The sequence below is a fragment of the Castanea sativa genome, chromosome 12 (assembly GCF_040712315.1).
Source record: "Castanea sativa cultivar Marrone di Chiusa Pesio chromosome 12, ASM4071231v1".
Taxonomy (NCBI): domain Eukaryota; kingdom Viridiplantae; phylum Streptophyta; class Magnoliopsida; order Fagales; family Fagaceae; genus Castanea; species Castanea sativa.
In genome coordinates this window covers 33,273,964-33,285,523 of record NC_134024.1, presented here as the reverse complement: position 1 = coordinate 33,285,523, position 11,560 = coordinate 33,273,964, and the positions used below count along the sequence as shown (strand labels likewise).

Sequence of the window (11,560 nt, the reverse complement as noted above, 5' to 3'; positions counted from 1 at the left end):
TGGAGCTGCTAAGGAAGAAAGTGAAATCTCATGACGACGACATTCAACAGGCGAGAATTGACGCCGTCCATGAATATCGAGATTCCGACGCACTACTGACGGAGCTGGGTTCCTCCTTCAACGACGGGTTCGATGATTGTCTCCGTCAGGTCAAGGCATCGTTCCCTGATTTGAACCTAGCTCATATAACCATAGACGCCGAGGCCCGAACCCCTGCTCACACCGTCGATTCCGAAGGGACTGAGGAACTCTTCGGCGAGGTTCCGGATGACGACGGGCTTGTTAAAGCAACAGAGGAGAAGACCGTCACGGAGCCTGTACAGCCGTCGCCTGAAGTTCCTGAGGAACCCGTCATTGTTAAGGACTAGTTTAATTTGTAGCTATAAGGAACAAGTTCATTTTCTGTATTCTGTTAAACTTTTTTGGACCTTTTTTTTTTGTCGAACTGTACGGTATCATTTGTAGCTTTTTGATAATCCGTTAATACTTTGATCCGTCATTTTATGCTTTGCTTGATATCTTCAATATGTCTTGGACTATCCGTCCACAGATGGTTTTTGTCCTTCTGAAAAACCCGTCTTTGTTGTGGATTTTTATCTTTTCGTTATCCGTCCACTTTGTGGACTGTAGGTTGTTCATATCTTGGATGGTCTGTCCACTTTGTGGACTTGCATGTTGGTTATCCTTTGGGTGATCCGTCCACTTTGTGGACCTGTAGTTTGTTCATCCTTTGGATGATCCGTCCACTTTGTGGACGTGGTTTGTTCATCCTTTGGATGTTCCGTCCACTTTGTGGACTTGTAGTTTGTTCATCCTTTGGATGATCCGTCCACTTTGTGGACTGTAGTTTGTTCATCCTTTGGATGTTCCGTCCACTTTGTGGAATGTAGGTTGTTCATCCTTTGGATGTTCCGTCCACTTTGTGGACTTGTAGTTTGCTCATCCTTTGGATGATCCGTCCACTTTGTGGACTTGTAGTTTGCTCATCCTTTGGATGATCCGTCCACTTTGTGGACTTGTAGTTTGTTGATCCGTCCACTTTGTGGACTTGTAGTTTTTTCAATAGCATGCATTCCGTACTTTCTAAATAAAAATTCCTCTCATAAGTTTAACAAACCAGATTGTCAAAAGGAAACATAAGTAAAAGCCATGACTGTTTAAAAACTAAACAAAAAATTAGGCAGTAGATATCATCTTCTGATTGCTGCACTATTGGTAGTACTTCTTCAGGTGCTCCGTGTTCCAGGGATGGCCTAACTTCCTTCCGTCTAACGTCTCTAGGTAGTACGTTCCTTTCCTGTGCCATGAGATGATTCTGTACGGGCCTTCCCAGTTAGGACCCAGCTTTCCTAGGGATGCATCCTTCGTAGCGCCAAGCACTCTTCGTAACACCAGATCTCCAACCTTGAAGTCTCGATGCCGGACCTTGGAGTTGTAGTGTTTCGCCATCATGTCTTGGTACCGTGCCAGTCTCTGTTCTGCTGCTGCCCTAACTTCATCGACAAGATCAAGCTCCAGTCGCAATGCTTCATTGTTCTTGCTCTCGTCATAGCTTTCCACGCGGTAGCTTGTCAACCCCACTTCTGCCGGTATGAGGGCTTCAGCACCAAACGCCAATTGAAACGGCGTCTCTCCTGTTGGCGTCCTTGCAGTTGTTCTGTATGCCCACAACACACTCGGTAGTTCGTCTGGCCATATGCCTTTTGCCCCCTCGAGTCGGGTCTTGATAATTCTTAGCAAGGATCGGTTCGTGACCTCGACTTGTCCGTTGGCCTGTGGGTGTGCGGGCGATGAATAGTGGTTCTTGATACCCAGCTGAGAGCAGAAGTCTCGGAATGCATCGTTGTCGAATTGCTTCCCATTGTCGGAAACGAGCACTCTCGGGATCCCATATCGGCAAATAATACTTCTCCATACAAAGCTGCGAATGTTTTTCTCCGTGATAGTTGCAAGGGCTTCGGCTTCCACCCACTTGGTGAAGTAGTCGATGCCAACCACCAAGAACTTCAGTTGTCTTGCCGCTATTGGAAATGGGCCCATGATATCTAATCCCCATTGTGCAAATGGCCATGGGGCCGTCATGGGTGTGAGTTCCTCCGTTGGCTGTCTTATGAGGTTGCCGAACCGTTGACACTTGTCGCAGGCTCTGACGTACGCATGGGCATCCTTTTGCATTGTCGGCCAGTAGTACCCCGCTCGGAGTAGCTTGTGCACCAGAGACCTTGATCCTGAGTGGTTTCCACAGATTCCCTCGTGAACTTCCCTCATTACGTAGTCGGCTTCGTCATGGCCGAGGCACCTTAGATACGGTCGGGAGAATCCTCTTTTGTAGAGGATGCCTTTAATCAGTACGAATCGGGCAGCCTTAACTTTCAACTTTCTTGCGTCTTGCCTGCTGTCTGGCAGCCTCCCGTCCTTGAGGTAAGCCACGATCGGAGCCGTCCAATCATCCTGAGTGCTTAATTCCTGTACCCGTACGTTATCTAGTAGCGATGAATATTGGACAAAGGATAATACCTGTTCTGGAGCGGCCATTGGTTCGGCCGAAGCAGCCTTGGCGAGTCGGTCCGCCTCTTGGTTCTCTTCTCTTGGGACTTGAGCTATCGTGAATTGGAAGTTACTCGCTAGTTCCTTTACTTTTTCGAGGTACCCCTTCATTCGTTCATTCCTGCAATCATAGTTCCCATTGACTTGGCTGGCTACGACTTGAGAGTCGGAGTAGACTGCTGCCTTCCTTGCCCCAGCTGCTATTGCAAGTTCCAATCCCGCCACCAGGGCCTCATACTCTGCTTCGTTGTTCGTAGTGGGGAACTCCAGACGGATCATGCATTCGATCTTATCTCCTTCCGGTGTGTGGAGTACAACTCCGACTCCTCCCGCATGCTTATTGGAGGACCCGTCTATGTGAATTCTTCATGTGGGCGTCTCTTCTGCCCCCTGCTCCTCAGTCGTCGTGAATTCTGCGATGAAGTCTGCCAATATTTGCCCTTTCATCGCTGTTCGTGGCTGGTATCGGATATCATACTCACTCAACTCAATCGCCCATAAAGCCATCCGCCCAGAAGTTTCAGGATTATTCATCGCTCTTCGCAAGGGCTGGTCTGTTAGGACTATTATGGTATGCGCTTGAAAATACGGCTTCAGCTTTCGTGCCGCGGTTAGGAGGGCGAAGGCAATTTTCTCCATCCGTGGATATCTCTCCTCCGCACCCCTTAGCGCTCGGCTCACAAAGTACACGGGCTTCTGCATCTTTCCTTCCTCCCTAATGAGAGCCGCGCTTACGGCTGCTGGCGAGACGGCAAGGTACAGGAATAACTCCTCCCCTGGTGTGGACGGACTAAGCAGTGGCGGTGCGGAGAGATATGCTTTTAACTCCTCAAATGCCTTTTGGCATTCGTCCGTCCATTCGAAAGATCTTCTTAGTGTTTTGAAGAAAGGCAGACATTTGTCCGTTGCCCTTGATACAAACCTGTTCAGAGCTGCTATCTTCCCTGTCAAACTTTGCACTTCCTTCACCGTTCTTGGGGGAGACAGCCCCATAATTGCTTCCACTTTCTCGGGATTGACTTCTATGCCCCGCTGGGACACCATGAAGCCTAGGAACTTTCCTGCGGTCACTCCGAATGCGCATTTGCTTGGGTTCAGTTTCATTTTGTACGTTCGAAGGGTGTTGAAAGTCTCCTGTAGATCCCTCAGATGATCCGACACCTTTACACTCTTCACCAGCATGTCATCTACATAGACCTGGACGTTCCGGCCAATCTGGTGCGCGAACATTTTGTTCATCAATAGCTGGTACGTGGCCCCTGCATTCTTCAGTCCGAACGGCATCACTTTGTAGCAGAAAAGCCCTTGGCTTGTCACAAACGACGTTTTCTCTTGATCCGTTTCCTCCAGCTTGATCTGGTTGTACCCTGAGAAGGCGTCCATGAAGCTCAACAACTCATGTCTAGCGGTGGAGTCCACTAAGGCGTCAATGCGTGGGAGCGGGTAGCTGTCTTTAGGGCACGCTCTATTCAGGTCCGTGAAGTCGACGCACATTCTCCAATTTCCATTTGACTTTTTAACCATCACCACGTTCGCCAGCCAGTCAGGGTAGTATACCTCCCGTATGAAGTTTGCTTCCCGTAGCTTCTGTACTTCCTCTGCCGCTGCACGATCCCGTTCGGGGGCGAATACGCGCTTCTTTTGTCGAACTGGAGAGAACGAAGGCGACACGTTCAATTTGTGGACAATGACTGCCGGATCTATTCCTGGCATGTCCTCATGGCTCCACGCGAATACGTCTTGGTTCTCTCTGAGGAATAGCAGAAGCGCATGTCGAACCGTTTGGTCTATCGAGGTTCCTATCCTGGTAGTCCGATCGATCCTTGAATCGTCCAGTTGCACCTCCTCCAATCTCTCCACGGGTTCTGCCGCTGTTCTCTGCTCCTCGATGTTCATTGCCTGCACATGGTCATCCATCTCCATCATGGCCACGTAACATTCCCGTGCGGCCACCTGATTTCCGCGCAATTCTCCAACTCCATGCTCGGTGGGGAACTTGATCATCAAATGGTAGGTAGAAGTGACGGCCTTCCATGCATTGAGAGTGGGTCGCCCGAGTATGGCATTATACGCTGAGGAGCAATCAACCACTAGGAAGGAAACATTCTTGGTTACTTGCTGCGGGTAGTCTCCTACCGTCACTAACAAGGTGACGGATCCTAAAGGATGGACCCGGGTTCCCCCGAAGCCGACGAGGGGTGTGCATGCCGGGACCAGTCGCTCTTTTGCAATCCCCATCTGTTGGAACGCGGGGTAGTAAAGGATGTCCGCCGAGCTCCCGTTGTCCACCAGAACTCGGTGAACGTTGAAGTCGCCGGCCTGTATACTAACCACAAGCGTGTCGTCATGAGGGTGGTGAAGGCGTCGGGCCTCTTCTTCAGAAAACTCGATGCTGGAGCCGTTCCGCCGTATTCTTTCAAGTGAAGAGCCCGTTGACTGGACATTTTGTACGGCCCGTAGATAGGTCTTTCTGGCTTTTTTAGATGACCCTGTTGGTGTACTGCCCCCTATTATCATCCGTATGTCCGCGACTGGTGGTCTGGGACGCTCGTTTTCCCGTCTTTGACCCTGCTCCTGGGGCTGATCCGTTCTCTCTTTCCTCACGAACCTCTGCAACCTTCCTTGCCTGATGAGGGCTTCGATCTGTTGCTTCAGGTCGTAACAGTCCGTCGTATCATGGCCGTGGTCACGATGAAAGCGACAGTATCTATCTCGCGGCCTTTTGTTCGGATCACCCTTCAATTTGCCCGGGAACGTCAGGGTTCCTTCATCTTTGATTTGCATTAACACCTGGTCAATCGGGGCGGTGAGGGGGGTGAAACTCGTAAACCTCCCCGAAGGTGGTTTGGATCTCCGATCTTCCCGTCGATCTTCCCGTCGATCTCTGGTTCTTGACGCTTTTCGTCCATTATCTGGTTTCGTATCCTCCTGTCTTTCCCTTTTTCTGGGTTTATAGTCGTCCCTGGCTAGCAGGGCGTCCTCTGCGTTCATATACTTTGTCGCCCTGTAGTATACATCGGACATAGTTTTTGGGTCATTTTTACATAGAGAGAACAAGAAATTACCCTCTCGTAGCCCGTTCGTGAACGCTGCCACCAATATCTTGTCATCTGCGTCATCTATCAAGAGGGACTCCTTATTGAAGCGGGCTATATAGGACCTTAGTGTCTCGTCTTCTCGTTGCTTAATACCCAGTATACATGCAACAGACTTCTTATGACGATGGCTTCCAATAAAGTGTGACACGAACTGTGCGCCTAGCTCCTTGAAAGTGCCGATGGAATTTGGTGTCAGCCTTCTGTACCAATCCCTTGCGGGTCCTTTCAAAGTAGTGAGAAAAGCCCTGCACATTATCTCATCCGGTACACCCTGAAGATGCATTAGGGTTCGGAAGGACTCCAAGTGATCCACTGGGTCTTTAGATCCGTCGTAGTTTTCCACATGGGGCATACGAAATTTCGGAGGAACGGGGCACGTGTTCACCAAAGCCGTGAAGGGCGAATCCGTTCTGTGGACTAGGTCGTCCAGGTTGCTGGATACCCGGCCCTTAAGGGCGTTCATCATCGCATCCATGCGTTCCCTCATCTCCTGCATTTCAGCGGTGATATGAGGTTGCATGGAGTCCAAAGCAGACGGCGGGTTTGTCTCCTGTCGTTCCTGTCTGGTCGGTGCAGTGCTACCTTCAGGCCTGACGCGATCCCTCCCCTCCGGGCTCGCGACTTCCTGGTCCTCCTGTGGTTCACTTTGGCGCGCGGTCATATGCCGTAGTTGCTCCTCCAAGTCGTTATTCTGCTTAGTGAGGCGCTCGACGGCAGCAGCAAGCGTCTGAACTTGTCTTTCTAGTGCTGTAGCGTGCGGTTCTTCGCCCTGATTGTTGACTGTCGCCATTGATCTGGTGAGTACCATGCAACTTTTCGTCTTTGGAATAGAGCAAAGGCCGAATCAGTTTTCCTTTCACTCTCGAGGTTCCCACAGACGGCGCCAACTGATGATGTTGGGAATATCACCAGTAAGTTGCAAGCACTCTCCAACTCGAATCAAACCTGCAAAAAGAAAACAAAGAGACCTAAAAGAGAGCACCGGTGTGGTGCCGGCCAAAAACCCTCCGAAGGTCAAGTTAGAATTTCTTCTCAACCCTAAAGTGCTAGAGTTGAGTCAAATGTGCGTACCTTTAGTTATGAGGATTTTGGATGTATTTATAGAGGCGTAGAGTCGGCTCCTTTTTTCCTTGATTACCAAGCTCTTTCCTTATAAAGTTCCTTTGATTAAGGCTAATGTACAGCGCAAGAATTCTTCGTATTCACGTTTGCGTGAGTCGCACTCAAGGCCACGTCAGCCCTAATCTCACAGCGTGGTTTGAGGGGGCCAGGAGAGCGATGTATAAATTCTTTCCGTCCGTCTACCTCCGATCCGTCCTCTCTTAAACCACGTTACCCGTCACCTTAACTCAAAGCTACCAGCCAGACCGTCATGATAGTTTTACCCACATCAGTTTTAGTAACATTAATTTTGACTAATTTCATAAATTCATGTTTAGTTATTGGTGATATTTGGTGTTGTGATTTTTTGTTAAAGAAATAATAGCCTCTGAGCACGTGCTTGCTTTGAGACTCTTCTATTTTTTTGAGTAAAGATTAATGATTTGTATCAAATATAACTTGAGATCATTACATTTTTCAATCAAAAAAATACTTAGGGGTGTGATGAAAAATTAATTTACCCACGAACACATAACACTCATCACATCCAAATGTATTTTTGTAATTGAAAAATATAGTAATCCAAAAATTATAATAAATGCAAATTATTAACCTTTACAAAAAAAAAAAAAATAGAAGAACCTCCGAGGCTAGTTCTTTTAACGTGATTTAGAGACAAAAAGAAAAATTACAAAAATTCTTTTAACTCCCTCATAAAACAGTGTCTACGAAATATGACCACATTTTTTCAAACTCTACTTCAAATAAATTTTGTTTGTATAGGTATACGTTTATTTTTATTTCATTACAATATTATGGTAAAATTTGGTTTATATTTGGTTTCCTTACTTTATTATCATTATCCTTTTTATATCATTATCTTATCTTATCTCTTTTCTTTTTAATCTTTTCTTTTATTTGGTTAGTTTGATGAGTGTTTAATATTTTCTCTAATTAATGAGTCTTTTTTAAAGAGTGAAAATGATATATATTTTTATCTATTTTTCCACTAACCACACGTTTTTTACGTTGTATTAAAAAAAAACCACTCTCACGTTTTCTTACATTCATGTTGTTTTGTTCAAAATTCAAGTATGGGTTCTACTTGAACTCAAATTACTTTTTTTAAACTCAAATTGATATTTTTTTTTAAAGAAAAACTTTTAGCTGAACGCTGACTTAGAGTTTAGGGGAAAAAAAAACCTTATTCTTTTAACGTGATTTAGAGTCTTAAAGATAATAACAAAAATTATTTTAACTCCCACAAAAATAGTGCCTACAAAATAGAACCACTCTTTTTCAAAATCTACTTCAAATATATCTTTTTTGTATAGGTATACGTTTGTTTTTATTTCATTACAAGATTATGGTAGAATTTGGTTTATATTTGGTTTCCTTGCTTTGTTATTATTATCCTTTCCATATCATTATCTTTTCTTTTAATTTCTTTTTTTAATCTTTTCTTTATTTGGCCAGTTTGATGAGTGTTTAATATTTTTTTCTAATTAATGAGTATTGTGGGAACGATATATATTTTTGTCTTTTTTTTCACTAACCTCACGTTTTTTACATTGTATTTTTTTAAAAAACAATCTCATGTTTTCTTATATTCCTATTGTTTTGTTCAAAATTCAAATATGAGTTCTATTTGAAGTCAGATTATTCTTTTAAAACTCAAGTTGATTTTTTTTTTTAAAAAAAAAAAATTAGTTGAACGCTGACTTAGACTTTAGAAAAAAAAAAAAAAAATTCTTTTAACTCACACGTAAAATAGTGCCTACAAAATAGGACTGCATTTTTTCAAACTCTACTTCAAATATATTTTATTTATATATTTATACGTTTGTTTTTTATTACAATATTATGGTAGAATTTGGTTTTTAAAAAAGGTATAAATTTTTTATTAAAACACAAAACTAAGCAAATACCATCTCTGCCTCCCATTCAAATTCAATTTGCATTTTTCAATTAATTGAAACTCTTACAATTTAGCTTCATTTCTATCAATCTCATCTCTTCCAAATGAAATTAATGCTATCAATTGTTGGATGCATTTTACAATTATCCCTAACAATTGTTGTGACTTTCACTGGAATTTTTTTTTAAGAATATACATTTTTTAAATTAAAGGATTTATTGGTTATTAATAGTTGTAACGACCCAAGGAAAAACGCTAGTTACATCTGCGCTATACCTCAAAAGGACTAGTCACAATTGAGGTTTCTTATAGTTGTTAATAAAACCCAGATCTACCCAGTAAATACCCGATGTGAGACTCATCACATACCCACACACATCACACAATCAATCAAATTGGGGCATCACAATCTGCCCCACTTAAATCTCTAACGTTCTCATTAGGGCCCACTTTGTGGGATAGTGTCTTTGGGCCCACTTTGTGGGGTAGTGTCTCTGAGCCCACACGGGTTACCGAATCGGCTCTGATACCATATGTAACGACCCAAGGAAAAGTACTAGCCACATTTGCTCTATACCTCAAAAGGACTAATCACAATTAAGGTTCCTTGTAGTTGTTAATAAAGCCCAGATCTACCCAGTAAATACCCGATGTGGGACTCATCACACACCACACACATCACACAATCAATCAAATTGGGGCATCACAATTTCTATGTAACGACCTAAGGAAAAGCACTAGCCACATCTACGCTATACCTCAAAAGGACTAGTCACAATTGAGGTTCCTTGTAGTTGTTAATAAAGTCCAGATCTACCCAGTAAATACCCGGTGTGGGACTCATCATACACCAATACACATCACACAATCAATCAAATTGGGGCATCACAATCTCCCCCACTTAAATCCCTAACGTTCTCGTTAGGGCCTTCTTTGTGGGGTAGTTCTCTGAGCCCACACGGGGTTACCAGGCCGGCTCTGATACCATATGTAACGATCCAAAGAAAAACACTAGTCACATCTGCGCTATACCTCAAAAGAACTAGTCACAATTGAGGTTCCTTGTAGTTGTTAATAAAGCCCAGATCTACCCAGTAAATACCCGATGTGGAACTCATCACACACCCACACACATCACACAATCAATCAAATTGGGGCATCACAATAGTAGTTGCTAAATTTGAAAGAAAATTATAAACATTTACCAAAAAAAAAAAAAAAAAAAGAGCCTCTGTATGTGCTCATTTTTGTCTGTTGTTTTTCTTACATTTAAGCCTTACTCTTTAATTTTTTTTTTTTTGGTATTTTTTTAGAGAGCTGCTAAGTCCATAACATTTTTACAATATTTTCACAACAAATCATAGGTGGTTAGTTATTATTGGTTCAAATTTGAACCTAACACTAAGATTACTTTTTTGTTTCAACAATAACAACCAGTAATAATCCGCTACTTATGATTTGTTGTGAAAAAATTGTAAAAATGTTGTGGAGATATCATTTCTCTTTTTTTTAGAGTGGCATATCAAAAATTTTGTTAGATTTCATAGCAAGCACATTGGATGAATTCGGGTGAGCGAAGTGGTAGTCATTTATCAAGTAGTTGTTAAAGTCATTTTTTTTGTAAATATCCTACCTTTATATGCCTATATTTATTAATTTTGTAACTACATTTTTAATTAATTGAAAAGAAGTTACACTTTACCTTCATTTTTCTCAGTCTCATCTCTTCCATATGAAATTTAATATTTTCCTTTTTTGTGCCTTTTGTTGCACATTTTTTTTATAAATAAAATACTTTTAAAAAAAACTTAAGGAATGGTAACGTTTAATAGCCCTTTCTTAGTTTTTATTTATTTGTTATTTTATAGCTTTTTTAAGCATCCTAAAATTTAGTTATGGATGTGTACTAAGTGCCTATCTTTTAGGATTAAATATAATTACATATATACCATTTTTAAAAAATTGAATAAAACAAAATTTTGAGTTTACTTCGAAGTCTTTAGCATTTGAAATTTTTGTTATGGTTATGGATGTGTAATAACTAGCTACCTTTTAGGACTAAGTGGCTATCTTTTAGGATTTTTTTAAAAAAAAATCTTGATAACTCTTATTTAAAGAAAAAATTTTTTTTCTTAAAATTAAAGCAATGATAACATTGACAGCCCATCTTAGTTTTTTTTTTTTTTTTAAGCATCCTAAACATTAGTTACGGATTTGTACTAAGTGCCTATCATTTAGGATTATATAATTACAATTTTAAAAAATTGAATAAATTTTTTTTTTGAGTTTACAACATGAGTCTTTAGTGTTTGAAAATTTTGTTATGGATGTGCAATACTAGCTACCTTTTAGGACTAAGTGGCTACCTCTTAGGATTTTTAAAAAAATATTGATAACTCTCATTTTAAAAAAATGATAATTGTGACACTCTATGACTAGTATATCTTTTTATGTCATTGCAAAAGTTCACAATCCAAAAGGAATAGTTTTTATTCATTAAACTTTTGGGCTTGGGTTCAAAAAAAATAATAGATGCACCAAAAAAAAAAATTACATCACTTGATATTGAACTGAGAGAATAGGTGGTCTTCTCAACGGTATTCTTGGTGTTTTAAGAAATTAGTACTATTTAAATTTTCTTTTACTTCAACTGAGCCTTAATCCTATTTCTAGCTTTGTGAAAATTAAATCTGAGAGTGTGAAAGACATTGAAAATTATACATTACACTCAAAATCAGCTACCAATCAATTTTAATCTAACCTAACAATTAAATAAATTGCAATACAAATTAAATCAAACAAAAAACCATATGCACAATGAAAGATACACAAATGCATTCAAAAGCTACTAACCTTTCCGCATTCAAGGTGTTTTAAAAAATTTAATAATTTATTT

The 11,560-nt window shown here is 41.5% G+C and overlaps 1 protein-coding gene across 1 annotated transcript; it reads right to left on the bottom strand.

The window, feature by feature from the left end:
• Nucleotides 1-1,108: 1,108 nt before the first annotated feature.
• LOC142620551 (uncharacterized) lies at nt 1,109-4,260 on the bottom strand. Its single transcript, XM_075793910.1, has 6 exons — nt 4,040-4,260; nt 3,776-3,914; nt 3,030-3,579; nt 2,222-2,744; nt 1,405-1,657; nt 1,109-1,153 (listed from the first exon to the last, which is right to left on the bottom strand). The coding sequence occupies exons 1-6, from the start codon at nt 4,258-4,260 to the stop codon at nt 1,109-1,111; spliced, it is 1,731 nt and encodes a 576-aa protein (XP_075650025.1).
• Between the last annotated feature and the right edge of the window lie 7,300 nt (nt 4,261-11,560).